This window comes from Manis javanica, chromosome 3, assembly GCF_040802235.1.
Source record: "Manis javanica isolate MJ-LG chromosome 3, MJ_LKY, whole genome shotgun sequence".
NCBI classification, from domain to species: domain Eukaryota; kingdom Metazoa; phylum Chordata; class Mammalia; order Pholidota; family Manidae; genus Manis; species Manis javanica.
Genome location: NC_133158.1, coordinates 80,929,482 through 80,951,955, shown reverse-complemented (window position 1 = coordinate 80,951,955; position 22,474 = coordinate 80,929,482). Strand labels below are relative to the sequence as shown.

Here is a 22,474-nt window from a genome sequence, read left to right as displayed (position 1 = left end):
TATTAAGACTTTATTGTCAGTTTGTTTAATGTGATCAAATCAGGTGTGTTTTTCTGCGTCCTGCTTTTCTCATTTTCCTGACAGCTGTGGAAGTTTCTTTGAGACAACTGGTAGAGCAAATAACTCATTAAAATGAAAGCCATAATAATGATTAGTATGATTCCACCAGGATTTGTTCAACTGTTGCTTCTTTCTGATTAATTTTATATTACCTCCAGTCCTTTGCCACCATGAACAATGCTGCAGTAGACTTCTCTCCCTATGAAATGATATGTTATTGCTATAAAATGGATCGCAGGCATGAAGAGTATGTGCATTTTTATTTTTAACATATTGTCAAATTGTTTTTAAAAGACTTAATGATTTACACTTTCACTAGTAAGTGTGGGAGTGGCCATTTCCAATTTCCCACAAGCAGTAAATTTTTCTAATCTGAGGAACAAAAAATAATGTCTTATTTTATGTGAATATCTTAAGTACTGGGGAAGGTGAACATCTTTCCCTATATTTATTGACTGTGTTGACATATTTTTATGTCACTTGATCTTCAATTTGATGTGCACTTTTCTATTGAATTATTTGACTTTTCTTATTGATATGTAATATTTCTTTGTGTGTGTTAGGCACTAATATTTTACCTGTTATATTTATTATACATATTCCCTGCAAAGCTTTATTCCTTTTTCATCTTGTTATGGTTTTGATACATACTCTGCTTTTGTGCAATTAAAAATTAGCTTAAATATACTTTTATCTTTATAACTTACAGGTCTCTTATATTAGTCAAAGATATTAAAATATATTTAAATTATATTTATTTCATGAATTTTCTTAAATATTTATTTATGTACATATGTATGTATGTATGTGTGTATACTTTTAAGTCCTTGATTCAACAGCAGTTTTAACACAGGCATAGAAAAGGGAGCCATTCTTACTTTTTTTCAGGTAGGCAAATACAGCCATAATATTCATTGAACAAATCATCATCTTCCTCAATGGAAAAGTCATCCATGTAATATGTTAAATTCTAATACACACTTGAATCTGTTTTGGAATTTTTATTTGGTTTTACTATTATATTTTCCTATTTCCACATGCTTTATCATATTCTATAGAACTGCTTTATGTTTTGACACTGCTATAGATAACTTTCTTACTGTTCAATTTTCCTTCTCTTCAAAATAGTTTTATTTTATATGAATTATGTGCTACTATAATATTATAGAGCAATTAGGATTCTAATTGAAATGAATTTCAGTTCTAGTAACATATTTTATCTAAGAACATATTCTGGCTATTTCTTCAGAAATTGTATTAATACCCATTAGTAAGCTTTTGTAATTTTATTAACATAGTTCTTACAAATTTAAAAAATTATTTCAATATATTTTAAAGTGTTATGGCTGTTACAATTGATATATTTCCCTTTTATTTCTTTTTGTTGATTATTGTTTGCATAGAAAAAAATCCAGTAATTATTTCTATATTCATCCTATATAGTACTTAAGATTATATACTATTTGCTTAATTATAATATAACAGCAGAAAATATGAATTTATCCCCTAAAATTTTTATTATATTTTATTATATCTTTGTTATATTATTTTAGTTAATTTTCATATCTAAGATGTATTATAATTTCTAAGAAAATACTGTATAATAATGGTGATGAGAGCATTTCAATATGTCCTCAATTTGGAGGGAGATGGTACTTTATTTAGAATGTGTGCTATTTGTTTTGATAACTCATCTTTAGCATATTTAAAAAGCTTAATTTTATTTATATTTTTAAAGGTTTTTAAATTATAAGATGATTATTAAACTGCAATCAATTTTTATAAATTAAAAAATAAGTCCACTCCTCTTATACAAATAATGAAATCTTTATATATATATTTTTTCCCCAATTTTTAAGACCAGCTTCCCAAATACTTATTGTTTGTAAAGAATACTTACTCAAGGGTAAAGGGAAATGTTCTGATTAATGAGGATATATAACCAAGGAAGATGCATTTTTTTTTCAAAAAAAACTTTGATTCTTTTCAGGGTCTTTTATGATTGTGTTCTTCACTTACTCTTTCATTGCAGTGATCACCCTGACTGAATATGATGGAAGCAAATAAAACACAGGTGTATGAATTTGTTCTCGTAGGACTTACAAGTCTTCCAGGGCTGCAGGTACCCCTGTTCCTGGTATTCTTGGTCATCTATCTAACAACTATGGTGGGCAACCTTGGACTCATTCTTCTCATTTGGAAGGACTCGAATCTTCATACCCCCATGTACTTATTTCTTGGTAGTTTAGCCTTTACAGATGCTTGTTCTTCATCCTCTGTGACTCCCAAGATGCTAATGAGTTTTTTATTTAAGAATCATATGATAACTCTAGTTGAGTGTATTACCCAATTTTATGTTTTTGCTTCCAGTGCAAACACGGAATGTTTCCTTCTGGTAGTAATGGCCTATGACCGCTATGTAGCCATATGTAACCCCTTGCTTTATTCAGTAGTGATGTCCAATATCTTTTGCAGTCAGTTATTAGGTGTTTCATATATTATTGGGTTTCTTCATCCCGTGATGCATGTCAGTTTGTTATTTAGATTAACATTTTGCAAGTCCAGTGTAATACATTATTTCTACTGTGAAATTTTACAACTGTTCAAGATTTCCTGTACCGACCCTAGAGTTAATATGCTTCTGATTATTATATTTTCAGTCTTTATACAATCCTTCACGTTTATGGCCATCATGGTCTCTTACACCCGTGTCCTCTTTGCCATCCTGAAAAAGAAGTCTGAAAAGGGCAGGAGCAAAGCCTTCTCCACGTGCAGCGCCCACCTGCTCTCCGTCTCCTTGTTCTATGGCACTCTCTTCTTCATGTACGTGCGTCCTGGGTCTGGGCCAGCTGAAAATCAAGATAAAATGTATTCTTTATTTTATACAGTCATAATTCCTCTGTTAAATCCTTTTATTTACAGTCTGAGGAACAAAGAGGTTATAGGTGCCTTGTGGAGAATGATAAATAAGTAGTTCCTAAGGCAAATTTCAAACTTGTCCTCTTCAAACTGAAAAACACAAGAGGTCTGGAGTTAAGCAAATGAGCTTTGCTTTACAATTTAACATAAGGCAGTGTGTGGGGCAGTTCTTGAGTCCTTGCTGATGAAAGTCAGCTTCAGTGGAGATTTGTCTCAATGGAAGATCTTCATATAACACAAAACTGAGTTCTTTATGAAAAACAGAACATTCTTTTTAAAATCAAGTACTTGGAATTTGCAGTTTTTGACTCTCTGTATATTCCCTCTAAATTAGATATAGTAATTTGTAATTTTACTGTGGCAGACAATTACATGTTTCTTTAAGGCTGGTGTGATCGAGACAACACAATTGTCCAGAGCCTGCATGTCAATACTCTTGCTTCTTCTCAACAGTTCAGATTCTAAGGTGAAGCGATTTCTTGGAGGAAACTGTCCCTGAAGAGAAAACTTTCTTTGTAGTGAAGAAAAAGTGTGAAAAGCACAGAATAGAAGAGATTGATGGATTTTACTAAGAATAATGGATGTTGGAATGAAAAAAAAGTGTACTATTGAATAAAAGTATAGTTCAAATACACAAAAATACACAGTACATTTTATCAGGGAAATTATAGGCAGTATTTGTATTTAAGAATTTGCAGATACTGGAAGATTTCAGGATATATGCCTTCAGATATCAGGAGTCTACTAGACACCTTTATATGTCTAATAAAGAAAAAAAATTTATAAAATTGCTGCTCTTCTTATAATCCTTTACATGTTTATTATTATTTAAGTAAAAATAACTTACTTCTGCAATTATAGGATGCAATGTATCTTAATTTGGGTAAGTGCCATTATGAATAGTTCTTAATTCAGAAATGATTGTGGTAGCCTTCAAGTAGTATTTATTATTCTTTCACTGACTGTTCTGTAAGGAATGTATAGTGACTTTTGATGTTGGCCATCTCCTAAATTCCTAAATTTGGAGTTCCTAAAAAAGGAACTCTAAGGTAGTAAATGCATAATCTGATGAATCTGTAATATCTTTGACTATCTATTGTTGCTGCAAAATTGCCAGGTGATGACCTGATACTGCTCAGTTGTAAGGAGGAATTAAGAGGAAGAATCATGAATACAGAAAGCCTGATGTATGGATGTAATAGGCATGCAAGTTAGGAGGATGCAATACAGGACTGAAGCCAGCACTGCATATAGCTCCTCTGCCCTGTGTTAGGCTATCTTTGACTTTTTACAGGGCACAGAGAGTACATGAACTTAAAACTAAGTTTTAATATAAATGTGATCATATAATGTGATCATTCATATAAATGTGATCAACCATCTAAACAGGCACTGACAAGAGAAATGTATACAATGAAGGCAACCAAATCCAAAATCTCTACAAATCTAACCAGTATTAGAAGTAAATGGCCCTTGTCATATAAATGGAGGGACTTCATCGAGGCATCTTTGGTACTGAAGGAGATTAAAGTGCCTAATCTGTCCATGATTTTGCAGGGTCCCCTGTCCTCTCTTTAAGCAGGCAGATTTATTTTTATATTTGTGAACTAAGGACACTATTGTTTCACAATACAAGTGCTAAGAAGCCATAATATATTCAAATTCATCAGAAAATCTCATACATTGGAGTATTCATCTTTTAAGAATATTTTAGGAGAGAACCTAGGACTGGAGGAAGCACATTTACTACAGGGCATTTACACCGTTTAAGCTGGTGATTTTAGAATTGGCAAGTCAGGCTCACTCAGTCTAAAATATAGAGTAAGTCATTTCTCAGAAACAAAGGAATTCTTCAATTCCTAAGATAAATAACCTTCAATGGATGTCACTTACAGCATAGCAACCATGAGAATAATGTGTTCCTGACAAACAGTGCCGACTCCAGGGGCAAAGAGAAGATCTACAACCCACTAGACAGAGAGACAGGGTTACTATCAAAGGAAAGATAAGTACAATAACACCTGACTTTCCATCTGTTGCACTGAAAATACAAAGACAGTGAGATAACATTTATAAGCTATTGAGAGAGAAATAATGGATTCCACGAATAGTGTGAAAACTGTATACAGAGCGATTATGAAAGGCTGTGCAGCTTGTGTGCACTGCTTAATTCATGGACACTATTCATGACAACACTGTGTGGCTGTCTGCCTTGTGTGTAAGACACCGTGAGCAATACCAATGACTAATGATGATGTGACTAGAAACAGTATAATAAGTGTTTAGTAAGATTTTAAAGACCATAAAATAAATCATTTTTATTGTTCTAAACATGAAGACCCAACTTAAAAGTTCTGAGACAAAAAATAGCAAGAAAGACATGACCCAGTGTCAATGGACAAAACAATCAAAAGAATCAGTCTCAGATATGACTCAGTGTTTAGTACTATTTTAAGGGAATTTTGGCAATATCAGAGGACACACTTTTCCAATTAGGAGGCTCTATGTTAGGGTTACACAGTATAAATTGTTTGCTATGACTCACTTTGAGATACTGTTTTCGGCTAAGTTGAAAATAGCAAGTTCCATCATTTCCTTGCTTATTTTTGAACAAACCTCACTTTCATTTTTGAGAATGGGTTGCCTGAGGAACACTCTGACCACTACAATGGTCACACATGACAGCATTGCATGGCTTACTGTGAGTGACAGATCACACTGCCATTGATTCCTGTAGATTCCCTGTCACAGGTAGTGTTGGTATCTGCCTGTATCTTTTCTAACTATTTTTGTGTACCTAATGCTTGCTCTGATAACCAGAGCTATTCTATCCTCAGTTAAGGTAGACTAAAGATTTGGAAGATAAATGCTATTCATAGACTCTCCCCCAGACCATTTAGCAATCAACAACTGATGAAAATTGGTGAATAAATAACCTCAATATTTTTCCCTTTGGTTGATATAAATTTAAAGTTCATGCTTGACACTGGCTCATGGTATTTCCAGAAAAGATTAAGCTTGGTTGCCCACAGTTGTAACTTGTTTCATATGTTACATTTTTTTGGCTACATTCCCTTTCCTGTCTCACTTCCTCACTTTCTCACTCATCAACTATTCATAAATAAATTATGTGCATTTACATCATGTCTCAGGTTTGGCAGGACACAGATAAGATACCTCTGTATCCTAAGATAGAATTGTGCATTTTATGGAGGAACCAGGCATACCTCTCCATCTTATTTCAGTATGACACAATTACTACTTTAAGTACTCCTTACTTTCATTTTTACTGTCCTTAACATGAAGACCAGATTTAAATGCTCTGGGACAAAAATAGCAAGAAAGACATGACCCAGTGTCAGTAGACAAAACAATCAAAAGAATCAGTCTCAGATATGACTCAGTGTTTAGTACTATTAGTCAGAAAATCTAAAATGATCATGGTTAATATGGTAAAGTTCCCATGCATGAAAAGGTAGGGAATTTCAGAGACAGAAATAGAAGATTGCTTTAAAAAGTCAAGTGAAAATGCTAGAAGTAATTTTTAAAGAACATGAGAAAAGAGGTAAAGGAAGCCTTTCATGAGCTCTCCTGGATATTAGACACAGTGCAGAAAAGAACAGTGAATTTGAATATAGGCCAATAGATATTATTAAAATAAACACAAAGAAAAAAGAATAAAAACAAAAAAGAGCATTCAAGTATAGAGTAAGACTATAAAGTTATCTAACATGCACAATTGGAAACTGAGAGGGAAAGAGAAGGGATGGGAACAAGAAATATATGAAGAAATAATGACCAATTTTTAAAAAAATGAAAGATATCAAATCAAAGATACAAGAAATACATAGCATGTGAAGCAGGATAAGTAAACAGAAATCAAATCATGACAAAATAAAAACACGAAAACACCTAGACACATTTATTGAAGTGGCTAAAAACCAGAGATAAAGATAAAAGTTTGAAGGTAGCAGAAGGGAAAAAAGTTTTTCACAGTCAAAGATAATTGAGTAATTGAATGACATACTTCAAATTGTGGGGGGGAAATACCTGCCAACTCAAGAGTTTTATCCACTAAAAAATAACTTCGAACATGAATGTGTTTCAGGCCCCTGGCATGGGGAACTTTATTCCCAATGGAGGGACCTACCTTTGGCTGCCACAGATGTAGGCATAGGTGTAGGTGACAGGCCATGAGGGCTGGATCTGGGCTGGGTTGAACCTCCCACCTGGATGGGCTTTTAACACCCCTCTTCGTAGCCCCTCCCACATGGCCAGGAGTTGGTCAGGGATTGAGCAGTGGTTGAGGTGTGGGAGGTTCTGGGTGCTCTATGGTGTGGGAGTGCTGCAGAAGGAGGGTATAGTGAGGCCCTTACGTTGGTGTGGGGCTGCTTCCTCAAGGTTGATGGAGATCTCTTAGTCTGAGGGCCAGAATGGACCCAGGGTAGAGAGCAACTCTGAAGGGGCCTCTCCCCAACCTTGCACCGTCCTCCTGGTGCCATGAAACTGGATAAGGTGAAACTGGAGCAAAACCCAGAGAAGTCCCATGACACTAGAACTTTATGGAAGTCCTCAAACAATTTGCCAAGCTCCTGAGGCAGAAAAGGTTCACCTTGTGGGAAGGTGTTCAGCCAAGGGAGCATCTGCCATTTAAAGGCTCTGCAGCTCAGTGTCAACAACACTCAGCATCAAACTGTGGCCCCCGCTCCAGGAGTGAGTGGAGGGAGTGAACACGAACAAGAATCTTCATGCAAAAGGCAAAAAGGAGACTCTCCTGCAGCAGGCTCAAAAGAGAAAGTAGATGGGCATTGAGAACCAAGCAGCTTGGGCCTGACAAGGCCACAGTCTGAGTGTGACTCTACCTGGTACCAGAGGGGCAGGTGATCCAGCAGGAACTAGTCCCAACAAGAGGGTTTTGAGGCTGCTGAGCCTGCTTTCACAGGGGGCACCAAAGCCCATGTTGGCACCCCAGACTATGGGGCCTCTCACTTCTCGACTCTGTACTCCTTAGTCCCTTTGACCTTTGAGGGTGAAGTATTCCCCTCTTCCCAGGTCCACTCTGCACTTGCCCATGCATTCAAACTGAGGTGCATACCCTTCTCTGAAAGAGTGCATATGGGGGGTTGGCAGAGGGAAGGGGGAAGCTGGGGAAACAGAACTCTGGGATTTGTGGTAGGGCTTTTGGCCTAGAAATAGGAAATTGGGGACATAAAGAATGGTGGCAGTGAGTCTGGGGGAACTGGTTAGAAGAAATTTCCAGTTCAATGGTGTTCCTAATTTACCTCACATCACTCATCACTTTGATCTTTTAGAAACCTGGGAAACAGTGAGAGAAAAAAAGACTATGAGATGAAAACATTTAATACCAAAACTGTGTAAATTCATTACCAGAAGACCTAGAGGAAAGAAAATGAAAGGAAGTTCTTCAGGCAGAAGGAATGATACCAAAGAGGAACGTGGTGCTACACAAGGACATCTGATAATAGTTAAAATTAGGTTCCTACCAAAGAATCTCTTTCTTATTTTGAATAACTCTAAAAGAAACCTGAATGCCAAGAAGAGTAGCAAATATATTGTGTTTACATATTATATATAATAAGAAAATATATGACAACAAAACAGAAAAGATTGGAGGGAGGAACTGCAAGTATACTATTATATTATTACAGTACATATGTAGTGGTATAATATTATTTGAAGATAGACTGTGACTAAAGTGATATACTGTATACTCTATGTGAACCACCAAAATATAGACAATGTATAAATAATAAGCCAAATGAGCATATAAAATAGAATCACAGAAAGTCTCTATAATCCAAAAGCAGACAGGAAAAGAGGAAAATGAGAACAAAGAACAGATGAAAAGCATCTAGAGAAATAATAGCTTTCAATTCAACCACATCAATAATTTCATTAAATATAAATTGTATAAGACACTAAAAAAAGATGAATTGTCCAATTGGATTCAACTATATACTACTGAGAAGAAACACACATCAAATATAAAGACTTAGATAAATTAGAAGCATAAGGATGAAAAACAGATACACTATGCAAAAGGAAGCTGGAGTGGCTTTCAAACAAAACAGACCTCAGATCAAGGAATATTACCAGAGATCAACAGGGACTATGCAAAATGATAAAGGGTTCAATTCATCAAGAAGACAAAATAATGCTAAATATGTAAGCACTGAACAATGGAGCTTCAAAATATTTGCAGAAAAAACTGATAGAATGGAAAGGAGAAACAGACAAACCTATAATTATAGATTAAGACTTCAATACTCCTTTTTTCAATAATTGATGTAACAATTGATAGAGAAAATATCAGTAGGAGTAAAGAAGACCTCAAATAAAAATCTACCAACCAACATGATATTTATAGAATACTCCATCAAACAGCAGCAAATTACATAGTATTTTATGTGCACACTGAACATTCAACAAACCCTATTCTCGGTATATTTAAAATAATTGAATACAAAATATAAACCATAACAGAACTAAACTAGCAACCAGAGAGATGTTTGTAAAATCTTTATGTATTTGGTGATTAAAAAAACCATCCTTCTAAACACCCATGGGTTAGAGTTGGTAGCAAGGGTAAGAAGAATGTATTTTAAATAGAATGAAAATAAAAATACGAATATTTAAATACGTGGGGTGTAGCTAAAATAGTGTTTAAAAAGAAATTTATAGCATTAAATGCTTGCATTAGAAAATAAGAAAGGATTGAATCATTGTTCTAAGCTTCCAAATTAAGACACTCTAAAGATACGAGCAAATTAAACCCATAGCAAGCAGAAAGAAATATATAAATATAAGACTACAAATCAATCAAATTGAAACAAGAACAACAGAAAAATCAATGAAATGAAAAACTGGGTCTTTGAAAAGATTAATAAAATTGATAAACTTCTAGTCAAACTGTCCAAGAAAAAGAAGACAAATTACTAAATGACAGAAAATGCAAATATCAGAAAAGAAAGGAGGAACATCATTACAGATGCTACAATGTTTAAAAGACAATAAAGAGGTATCTTGAACAACTTTCTGTCTACAAATTTGTTGACTTACATGAAATGAGCAAATTCCCTGAGAAAACACAAACTACCATAGAGTACTTAAGAAGAATAGATACCTGAATACTTGTGTGGTTTTTTATTTGAATTTTTAGCTAAAACTCTTCAGAGTCCAAGTCCATATATTTTATAAAACAAATAGGCAGAAGTAGATACATCTTCTTCTTGGAGTTTTTGAGAGAAGTGCCTAAATCTTTTAGATACTCTACAGAAGATATTAGTGTAGGGAAAAGAAAGCAAAGTAAAATACATTGTTATCTGAGCTTTGGTCAAAATAAGACAGGACATTATGGCCTAGGTTAGAGGTCCAAGGGGCTTTCTGCTTGTGAGTCCAAACTGGATTTCAATTTCTAGTGCTGGGAGAGATGGAGTTAGAAAACATGTTACCCTTGGTGCACAAAGTTGGCTTGGGTTGACCAGACCAAAGCGTGGTGGCCAGTGAAGTGGAGCTGGTCATATCTGGAAAGAAAAGTTCATGGGTGAACTTACTTCTCTGGCCAGAAAGAAGAGAGAGATAATGGGGCCTATTACAAAAAGCATGCCCAGGGGACTACTGAGCATTTATCATGAAAGAAGAGAGAAGCAATGGTAAGTCAAAGCCAAAGGCTGAGCTTTGGATGCCCAGTAAACCATTCATATGGTCCCACCAGAATCTTGGTTTTTTTTTGTACATCATATTAATATCTCCTTACACTGGAAGAAAGAAAAAGTGAAGTGCAGTACGAATCACAATAGGGACTTCTTTTTAGTAGAGTTATCATTCTAAATATATTAAGCAGGAATAGTAAATTGTAAAACTATATGCATACTACATAATTTCCTTATTTTTAAATATGTAGATGTATGTATGTATAGTATGTATAATACACATGTACATAGATAGTATGTAGAATAGATAGATAAACTTACTGGTAAATCTGTCAAATGAGTGCAAGAGATATACACTGAGAAAGAAAGAAAGGTTTTCTGAGAGAAATTAGAGAAAACCTAAATAAATGGAAAGATGGATTGGGAGATTCAATATTAAAAAATGTAAATTCTCCTCAAATACATTTATAGGTTTAATACAATCCCAATCAAAATCCCAGCAGGGTTTCACATAGAAATTGACAAGCTGACTCTAATTTTAACTTGGAAATGTAAAGGATGTAGAGTAGTCAAGATAATTTTGAAAAAGAAAAACAAAGTTAGAGGTCTGATGCCATCTGATTCCAAGACTGCTATAGAACTTCAGTATCAAGGCAGTGTGGTGGTATTGTAAAGACAAAGAGATGAATGCAACAGAATAGAGTCTGGAAATAAATCAGTAAGTATACAGACAGCTGATTTTGAACAAATGTGCAAAGGTAATTCAGTGGAGAAAGGTTAGTCTTTTCAACAAATGATGCTGGAAAATTGGATATCTATATGCAATAAACCCCAAACTTTGATCTAGATAACATAAAAAGTAACTCAAAATGGATCATAGATCTAAATATATAATCAAGAAATATAACAACAAACCACAACCTATAAAAGGAAAAATATAAATTTCATTCAAATAAATGCTTTTCAAAAAACACTTCTATAATGAAATTCAGAAAAAGTGTGTAATTATATGTCTAAAAAAGACTCATATCCAGGATATATAAAGAACTTACAAAGCTCAAATATTAGAAAACAACCCAATTAAAAAATGGGCAAAAGATTTGAACAGACTTCACTGAAGATGGCATACAGATGTCAAATAAGGTCACAAAAAGATGCTAGCCATCATTAATCATCAAGGAAATGCAAATTAAAAAAACAATGAGATGCCACAAACCACCTATTAAAATAACTAAAATAAAAAGGAAAGTCCTGCCAGAAGCAGATATATAGACCTTTTGTATTCATAAATAGGCAACAAAATGAGTCAGGAGATAATGATACAAAATTGAAGGAGGTAGTAAATTTAAGTCAAATTTTGGTTATGTTACAAGCTACCTCTGCGCATCATACTGCTTACTCAACTTTTTCTGCAGTTTTCACAGTGAATTCTCTTTATCTATGTTATTTTTTTCTCTACTTCTTTGTCTTTCACTAGCAAAATTCTAAGGAAGCAGAAAAATGGATCAATGAGTTAATTAAGGACATTAACAAAAATGCCCTTCTTTCCCCCCTATGTTCAACCATGATTCAATTGTAGGTTAAGTTTCTTTTTACATATTGCATCAAAATGCCACAAATAGGTAAGTTAATTATTTGTGATATTTCTGACAAAAAAGTAAATCAATTATTTTTCTGAATGAATGTTCATTGACAATGTTCTCTGTAAATGTACAGAGGCACATCTGAACACATTACCACCATGTTCAAAATACCTCAGTAGTTTTCCTTTAATGGCAGTAAAGAACTAAGGCCCTGATCTAACCTCCCAGGCCCCATGTTATTCCACCCATGCTGGACTCCCTGACCACATCTGGCTCCTTCCCACTTCTCTCTTGGCTTGCCAGCTACATACACCATTCAGTGTTTTTCAGTCATCTAGGCTCTCCGATAGTCTAGGCCCTCCAGTGATGAAGGCCCTGTAGATAGCACATGTCCTAAGGCATCACCTTGTTAGACATGAAGACCCAGGGATCCCACCCAGACCTCTGAAACAGAATCTGCATTTTACCAAGATCTTTAGGAGATTCACAGGTGTTAAAGTTTGTGAAGCACTGTTCTAGGCCACCTCCCACTGTGGTCCTTTGTCTTTACTTTCCCTCTGCTCCTCCCCCAGATCTTTGTCTAGTAAAATATATTACCAGTTTTCAGGTTAAAGTGGGGAGTGAGGTATACATCTGGAATGTGAGCTGCAGTTTGCATGAGGAGGACATGTTTACTTGGAGATGGCTCCTGAAGGGAATCTAAAACTTTGGCCTCAGTAAAATCAGGTACGAACAGCTCACACAAGATCATACTAATCAAAGCGTGCAAAACATCAAAATACAGAGTATCTGAAGTTTGCATAAGCATGTCAGAAGTGTCACCTCTGGTGGAAAGTAGTGGCATGAAGTGTAATTTCAATTGTTAAAATTAACAGTCTACACTGATTTGCTGTTTATGTTTTCAGAGTCTGTAATGCCCTGTGGAATAACCTGTACTTCTCATACATGTCCAAGTCCACAATACCCAGAGGAACAGCCGGGCTTTGTCCTGAAGGGAATCCTTGGGTGCTATTATGGGAATTTTAGCTCTTCACTCCTTCCTCTTCTGGTAAAAGTTCACAGTTGTACAATTGGGTGACTTTTGTGTTCAAGACAAATTTATATAAAACAACATTTTCTTGAGCTTTGCAAATGAAGCCTCCAAAATTAATCAGTTTGCAAAAAATTGCTACTTATGTTACTGTCATTCCAGTGCTATTGTATTTTTTTCTACTTTCAAAAGCCTAACACTAAAAGGAACTCCAGAATTTCTTAACAGATATTGGTAAGAGAAATTGGGTTCTGTGATATTCATTAGTATTTTATAGAAAGTTAAAAATACTGCTAAATTTACAAAAATTCTGATTTGGCTTACAAGATGCCAAAATAGCTAGTTGAAAATGGAAAACAAGTAGCAAGTAATTTGTATATTTTAATATTGTGTAAAATATGGATAAGCCAAATAGCTGTAAGACTGAACTGTACTCTTTAATAATATTTATTTAAATGGCTAGCATAATTTCATTGACTCCACAGGATAAGTTTCGGTGATCTAGAATGTTAAAATATTTAAAAGTGACTTTGAAGATTCAAGTCATATTTCCTACGTAAGAAATCTTTCTGACAATTCTATTCAAAATATTTATTTCATTTAATTAATTATATTCTGTGATTAAATTTTTAAGTTAAATCACTTAAATATTAACCTGTCCTTTCATCCACTTTTGACAATAATTTTATTAAGTATTATATATATATATATAGGTATTTTATATATATAATGCAGAAAATGTCCCTTCAGTGCACTTTCCAGCTTTATGACTTAGTAATTGAACACACATTGAACTTGAGAATTTTTGATTATTTAGTAATCTGGAATTGAATGGAAGGGAGCCCATTCCAAATAAACATATATTTAACAACAGCAATTATTGGTGCTAGTTATTTATATTGCCTGTATGAGGTCCCAGTCTTCAGTTCAATTTTAGGAATTAAGTTGAAACTCCTTTAGGAGGAGGATTAAAGATGGTGGTGTGAGAGATGAGACAGAGGTTTCCTCCTAAAATGGATATAATATGAAAATATATTTAATACAACTAGTACTGAAAGAGCAACAGGGAAGAGGACTGCGCCAGACTGCATACACCTGGAGAAAAGAGCAGACCTCACAGAACAGGGTAACATACCAAAGCTGTGACCCAGTGGGACCCGAGCCCCTCCCTCACCCCAGCTCACCAGCAGGAGGAAGAGAAATGGAGCGGGAAGGGAGTGGAGGACTGGGACTGCTGAATACCTAACTCCGGAGATCTGCTCTGGGAGCACAAACAGAGATTTCATGATGCTTTCATGATACTCTCATGATTAGGGGATTGCAAAGCTAATATAGGCAGAATTCCTGGAGATACTGAGATTCCAGCCATGTGTGGAAAGCAGGGGTCCATATCCGGCTGCTCTGGGACAAAAGAAAGGCGGGTAGTCTGAGAGACTTCCTAACAAGGAAGCCCTTAGCTAAGAGGGCTGCTAAAGGGGCAAGGATTGCACAGAGCTTACTGCTCAGGAGAAAGGACAGGTAGACAAAACTGTCCAGGGGTGCTCTGCCTAGCAGGATGGGAGCTTTCACCATCTTCAGGCACTCCGGCTCCCTGGCTGGCTACACAGCTCCAAAGACCCCCTCCGGGATATGCAGCCTACTGCACCTTTCTCCCGGCCAGCCCCACCTGGCTCTCAAACTGGCAAACCCTACCCTGGTGTTAGGCCAGCCAAAGGTTAAGATCTGTCTATAGCAACTCAAACACAGAGCATAAAAGCTTACACCTGTGTGCTTGGCCCACTGGTTCAGGCAGTGGAGACAGTCATAGCAGCCAGGAAGCAGGAAACAGCTCTTTCCTCCCCCCAGGCACCAATATCACTCCCCTGCAACCCCCGACATTGCTTCAGGGGCTGAGCAGCTCCAGAGAGTGGAGCTTCTGGACACTAGAGGGTGCCATATACAAATATGAAACACCAAAGGAACCTGGTTCAAAGTAAAATTTTTAATACAACTCCTGAGAAAGATAACATTGACCGCATGAATCTTCCTGAAAGGGAGCTCAAAATAAAAATCATTGACATGCTCATGGAGGTAAAGAAAGATATTCAAGAACTCAGAAATTAATTCTGGTCGGAGATCCAATCATTGAAGAGCACAATGGAGGGTATTAAAAGTGGATTCGATACAGTGGAGGAGACGATGAATGAAATAGAAACTAGAGAAGAGGAATACAAAGAGGTTAAGGCACAGAGAAAAAAAAAAGATCTCTTAAGAATGAAAGAATATTGAGAGAACTGTGTGACCAATCCAAATGGAAAAATATTCACATTATAGGGATACCAGAAGAAGAAGAAAGAGAAAAAGGGATAGAAAGTGTCTTTGAGGGGGTAGTTGCTGAAAACTTCCCCAATCTGGGGAAGAAGATAGTCTCTCAGGCCATGGAGATCCACAGATCTCCCAACACAAGGGACCCAAGGAAGACAACACCAAGACATATAGTAATTAAAATGGCAAAGATCAAGGATAAGGACAGACTACTAAAAGCAGCCAGAGAGAGAAATAAGATCACATACAAAAGAAAGCTCATCAGGCTATTAGCAGACTTCTCAGCAGAAACCTTACAGGCCAGAAGGGAGGGACATGATACATTTAATGCAATGAAGCAGAAGGGCCTTGAACCAAGATTACTTTATTCAGAAAGATTATCTTAAATTTGAAGGAGGGATTAAACAATTTCCAGATAAGCAAAATCTGAGAGAATTTACCTCCCACAAACCATCTCTACAGTCTATTTTGGAGGGACTGCTATAGATGGAAGTGTTCCTAAGGTTTAATAGCTGTCACCAGAGGAAATAAAACCACAGTTAAGAAAGTAGAACAGCTAATTACTAAGCAAATGCAAAATTAAATTAACTATTCCCAAAGTCAATCAAGGGATAGACAAAGAGTATGGAATATGATACCTAACATATAAAGAATGGAGGAGTAAGAAAAAGGAGGAGAAAAAGAAAAGAACCTTTAGATTGTGTTTGTAATAGCATATTAAGTAAGTTAAGTTAGACTCTTAGATAGGAAGGAAGTTAACCTTGAACCTTTGGTAACCACAGATCTAAAGGCTGCAATGGCAGTCAGTACATACCTATCGATAATCACTCTAAATGTAAATGGACTGAATGCGCCAATCAAAAGACAGTCATTGAATGGATAAAAAAATAAGACCCATCTATATGCTGCCTATAAGAGACTCACTTCAAGCCCAAAGACATACATAGTTCAGTTTTACTCTGCTAAAAACATAGGTGGAGAAAAAAGTGCTATCAAACAAAACCAGCAGAATTGTTAGAGAAATTCAGTTCTAATCACAGTGGTAATATAAAGCAATTTTTAAACAAGGGAAGAACTTTCAGGCAATGCTAGCATATTTAGGAACAAAATTAAGTTTCTAAAGTAAAATTAAAATAAAAGTTTCTATTTCATACACAAATTCCATAGGAAAATAAACTTGGAATTTTGAATAAAATAAAAAATAAAGGATTCTTAGTTTTGAAAAGTTTAAATGAAAACCAGGGTTAAGACAAATATTTACCCCCAACCTCTGAGCCTTTCCCCTTATTTCCTCTTCAACCTTTCTCTGATACTTATGATCCCTTTTCTTTACCTGTATATACCTTCCGACATGTATCTGTCTTTTATTCTCTGCCTTCTCTTCCTGCCTCTTGTTTTCTTTTCACGCATCCAAATTTCCCACTCCACTTCTTTCCCCTCTTTTCTTTCAAATGCCTTCCTCTCTCCTTTTGAAAACTTCCATGACACTGTTCTTCATGAACAAAATTCCGACCTGTCTATAGGCAGTAGACAAATGTCAACAGTTTTCTGTATCTGGGAGAACTCTTTCATTCTTCTTACTGTTGTGCCACTTGTTTCCCATTCACTTCTCTTTATTCCCTGACCTCAACTCTATCACGAAATGAAACTTCTCTCACTAAAGCCACTAAAAATCTCTCTATTTCCACAATCTTTGTTCACTCCTTAACCTACTAGAGCATTTTTTTCACTCTTGGCACTGTATTTCATTTTGTTCTTCTTGAGTATTTTCCTCTCTTTAAGTCCACAACACTCAGCTTTCCAATCCCCACTTTTTAGTGTGTGAACCAGAGTTCTTGGTTGTAAGAGGACATAGCTACTTGAAAGGAAGTTGGCTTTTACATACAAATTGCTAGGGGCTGAAGAATTTACTGGAGAATGCTCAAGAACACAAAGAAGGCAGCCATTCAAAAGGCAAAATCATGTCACAAGTCTAGCTCAATGACAGCTGCTGTCATTGCTGCTGAATCTGGACTGCCACAGCTCACACTGACAATGCCATTGTAGTGGGTGCAGAATGCATTTCCTGGGGTCCTAATATTGCTCCTTTGGTTGACTTAGTGACCAAAATTCTCTTTGAACCTTATCTTTTGTCTGCCTCTCTCCATATTTTAAGTCTAGTCTAGGTGTGTTTGAGTAAGCAATCCTAAATCAAGTCCACTCACTCTAGGTGCTAGGGAGATGGGAAAGTCAGTTTCTAGAACTTTTGGTTTCTAGAATGGATGACAGCTTTTATCTGCCACTAAGAATCATATGGTAGCAAGAGAATTAGATGTTTATCCCTTTTATAATCTCTTTAATATAATTTCTTCAAATGTCTTTTCACACCCTCCTTTTTACTTTATGCACACTCTCCAAATGAATAGGTCACACCCAGTGACTTTCAGCTACCCCGGTGACTCCCAATTTATTATTTCTACTAAGCTCTACAGAATCACACTGCTAAGTATATCTCAACTGGATATTCAGAGAATGCTCCCTGCAAAAACTGGCCACTGCATCTAAGTTCTCAATCTCAATTTTTGAGGGCCATTTATCAGTCACCAAATAACTCCTCTCTCCTTCACTGACCACAACCCTTGTTGACATCTAATATGTCAACAAGTCCTGGAGACTCAGGATCTCTTTGTCCTCATCACTTCCAAGATCATATCACACATGCACTAATAATTTCACATGTAGTTTAATCACCTGAAAAGCATTTATAAAATGCATATTTGCACCCCATTCATGACCTACTGAATCATTTCTATACCTCAGAATCTATATTTTGTATAAAAAGTTCCCCAGACAATTCTGATGTGTAAACTGGTTTGGGAGTCACTGGCAATAATAACAGTTTCCTGATTAGTATCCAAGACATCAGTTTCTTTTCTTTGCACCCTATTTTCTACAACAAAATATTTAATTTAAAAAAATGTCTGATGATGACACTCCCCATCTTAAATATTTTCAGTCCATGCCTATTGCTTGAAGAATAGAGTTCAAATATTTCACATGGCATCCAATCATTTTATAATCCAGGCCCTTCTAACATCTTTACTTTTGGTGCTACCTTCATGTCTCACACAGAATTCCCCTACTATTTCAACAATTTCCCCATAAATTCTCTCATGTTCAGAATGTCTTGTAAATATGTTCACTCTTGCATTTATTTTGAACAGAAATAATTGCATTCTTCCAATATTACAATTCCCCAAGATGGTTTCTATGTATTACAGTAGGAGTAAATAAAATTAAAGGGTATTGAAGCTAGTATTTGGTTTTATTTCAGTTACCCTCACTGAATATTTTTTATAAATCCTTGATCTTTATGCATTTACTGCATTTCGTTTCAAGGGCCATCTATTAAGGATATGGAAACTAAAAATGGAACAGAGCTAACAGAGTTTATCCTCAGAGGATTTACATATCAACCAGAGTGGAAAATCTCTGTTTCTGGTGTTCTCAGTGATATATCTCATCACCATTAGTCTCATTGTTCTCATCTGCAATGATGCCCACCTTCACATTCTCATGTACTTATTCCTTAGAAATTTAGCATTTGTAGATGCTTGGATGTCATCCTCAGTGGCTCTGAAGATGCTGGTCAACTTCTTTGCCAAGAGTATGATGATGTCTCTCTCTGAATGCAAGATACAATTCTTTTCCTTTGCAATCGGTGTAACATGGAATATTTTCTTTCAGTAACAATGAAATGATTGTTCTATAGCCATATGCAAACCAATACTTTATCCAGTGATTATAACCAATATACTATGCAATTGGCTCTTAATCCTGTCATTTCTAGGTAGTCTTCTTCATGCCATAATTCATATAGGGCTTTTATTCAGATTAACCTTCTATAATTCTAATATAACACATCAATTTTACTGTGACATAATTTCATTAATATTTCCTGTACTGACCCTTCAACTTTCTGATGGTTTTTAATTTATCTAGGTCAATACAGCTATTCACCATCCTGACTAATTTTACCTTATATATACTTGTTCTTTTCACAATCTTAAAGAAGTCTGTACAAGGCATAAGGAAAGCCTCCTCCACCTGTGGAGCCCATCTCTTCTGTCTACTTATACTATGACCACCTTATCTTCATGTATGTGTGGCCTGGATCTGCACATCAGAAGATCAAGATATGGACTCTTTATTTTACACGGTCATAATTCCTTTGTTAAACCTAATTATCTACAGAGTCACTAACAAGAATGTTAAAGAGAAATGTTTAGACCTCAGAGTAATATATATATTTTCTTTTCACAACAACACAGAATTGTGAAGATTAGATATTTCTGTGTGTTGATTAGTGTTCAAAATTTTTGCAGCTGTGTTAGGCAGGAAACTAGAGATAAGCAGGGGAAGAGGTCAGGGTGACCATAGAGAGTTGAGACTACAGATAGCTTTTACTAATGAAAAAATCCCTAGCAGGAGGAATAAAACCAGAGACATTCCAAAAGCTACAGTCCAACTGAGTATGCTCCTGTGGTGTCTTAAAGTGACTTTTCCTTCTTATAAAGTCACTAAAATAAATCTGCATTGTAGTTTAGCCCCTCTTGGTGGGCAATCAGAGAGAATTCTGGGAAAGAGCATGGGCAGTAGAAATTAGCTTACATTATTACCAACCTACCAATCAACACTTGTTTGCATAACAATATCCCTCCTAAAAACCCCTTGCAAGCCCTGTAAAAAGGAACTTTCCCCAAATATTCAGGGCCTTCTGACACTAGGTCTGGGAGCACTCTCTATTACAGAGAGTTAGAAAATTTGCTTTGCTTTCTTGACTTTAGTTTCATGTCTCACTCTGACTTCCCTGTGTCATTGAATGTAATTCCTTCCTAACTGCTATGATTGCCCTATTATTTTAATTATTTTAATGCACTATTAATTTAATCACTTAAGGTATATACCTAATAATTTCCTTAAAATATTTGTATATATTATTCAAAAACATAGAAGCAATTAGAATCAAGTGTTCATATACTAACATAAAGCAGAAAAAAATGAAAATATACTACAGGGCTCTATGTTCTTTATTGTGGCTTTATAATGTATTAAGTACAAAAAGAGTATAATTCCTCTGAACAGGACTTGACTATGATACTTATACAGCTGTATAGGCTGGAGACTCACATCACATTTAATTCAAAAGTGCAGGCAGGTTTGTGTTTGTGAATAGATACAAATCCCAAGAATTTTGCTAGCCATCAAAATGTCTTTCATTCTACTTTATTTGGGATATGGTGAATTTCACTTCTTGTGGGGAATCAACTTCATGTTACTGAGAAACATAAAAAGAAATGGAAAAGCAATAAGAAAAAAATGACAAAGATGTTAAGACAATGAAGATGGGGCCAAACTGTAAGAGATTTTAGTTTAGCATACTTCTCAGAGAAAGGCAGAGAGGTAAGTTGTCTCTTGCTGTCTATGTTGCCTTCAAAGGCCCTTTCTAGCTGTGTTTGTAGGTTGTTGGGCAATCTGAAAAACTTCACTAATTCAGAAAGCTAACAGATTAGACTGAGGACTTAAATTGGTGTGGACATAGAGAAAAGTGGTAGAATAGGAAGCAAATGGCTCCAATCTTCCTAGAATTAAAAAAAAAAATGAAGCTAGTAAGATAAAGAAATCAGTAACGTGTAAAGATGATTACAATGTGTTGTTGACAATAAGGGGCTTTAAACAATGTTACCAAAGTTCAAATAATGTTAAGACGATAATAATGTTATAGTGCCTAGTGGGTGGGAGAGACATGAAAATCAAAAGAATTTCCCTTAAATCAAAAGAATGTCCTTAAATGTTATCACACATGCTATTCCAAGTATGAGAGATCTGCCTTCAGGTCCACCCGGCTCTTCCTTTCTCACCGCTGATCCCACATTCCTCCTGATACCACTGAAGCCCTCACTCTCCTAAGTATCTCTTGTGCGATTTTCAAAACTCTAGTTACTTATTGCCTCCCTCCTGCTGCTCTCTTTTACTTCCTGAACATAGGTGCCAGATTATATCTTGTAAACATAGCTCAGATTAAATCATATTCATCTTCAATGACATTTAATACATATATCTCCATATATCTATAATCTATATCTGCACCTCTATCTTTAATTTTTATCTTTTTCACCCCACATTTGTTCTCGCTGGTATTATCTGAGGTCTTTTTAAGTAAACTTTGGCTTAACTTTGAAGTCTCCTCCCCCACAACTCTCCTGAAGGACCCTGTGTTAAACCCATACTGGGTTATTGAAAGCCTTCTGGACAAATTTCACTCTCTCAGGTTCATCCTTTAGCTCATATGGGTCTCTCCATAGAAAATGCCCCCCACCCCAGAACTGTACCATCTTCATTTACAATCAAAATGGTGTCCTTTCTTCAAGTCTATCTTAAATATTACAGCTTCCATGATGCATTTCTAAATTACCTCAAAAAGGATAGGAAAGCACACTCATTTGAAACACTGTTAGTTTAGACCATGTTTGGCCCTGTATAATACTTATTTTTGGCCAACACACTCTTTGGGCAATACTTATTTTTGGCCAATGCACTAAATTACAATTTAAAAGCCCTAGCATTCTTTCTATCATTTGAAGTGCATAGAACAGTGGCTTACACACATGAATCCTAAATAAGCATTTGTGAAAGACTTATGAAAGTGAAAAAACTGAAAGCACAAACATACAGAATGCAGCAGTACATCACTGCTTTTCAATCTTGTACTAGGCCCAGGCAAATTACAAATCCCAGGATGACTGCTGTATGTCAGCTTGCCTCCCTAAAATTGTTTCACGACAATTGCAAGTGTCTTACATTAAAAGAAAATTATTCTTGTTTTTATCACCAGAATTCGCTCCTGGGATAGAGTATGACAAAAT

General features: G+C 35.7%; 1 protein-coding gene and 1 pseudogene across 2 annotated transcripts; both read left to right on the top strand.

Annotated features, from left to right (window-relative positions):
- The first annotated feature begins 2,110 nt into the window (after window positions 1–2,110).
- On the top strand, window positions 2,111–9,943 carry LOC108398799 (olfactory receptor 5AC1-like). 2 transcript variants are annotated; one of them, XM_073230420.1, is made up of 2 exons: window positions 2,111–3,012; window positions 9,925–9,943. In XM_073230420.1, exons 1-2 carry the CDS (start codon window positions 2,111–2,113, stop codon window positions 9,941–9,943), a joined length of 921 nt encoding a protein of 306 aa, XP_073086521.1. The 2 variants fall into 2 exon arrangements, with proteins under 2 accessions (XP_073086521.1, XP_036857597.2); XM_037001702.2 differs by lacking the exon at window positions 9,925–9,943 and having other exon boundaries at window positions 2,111–3,034.
- Window positions 9,944–18,964: 9,021 nt separating this feature from the next.
- LOC140848272 (olfactory receptor 5H8-like) lies at window positions 18,965–19,887 on the top strand (annotated as a pseudogene).
- The last annotated feature ends 2,587 nt before the right edge of the window (window positions 19,888–22,474 follow it).

Excerpts from the sequence above, each read along its gene's own strand:
- LOC108398799 (XM_037001702.2), top strand. The coding sequence starts at position 2,111 with ATGATGGAAGCAAATAAAACACAGGTGTATGAATTTGTTCTCGTAGGA.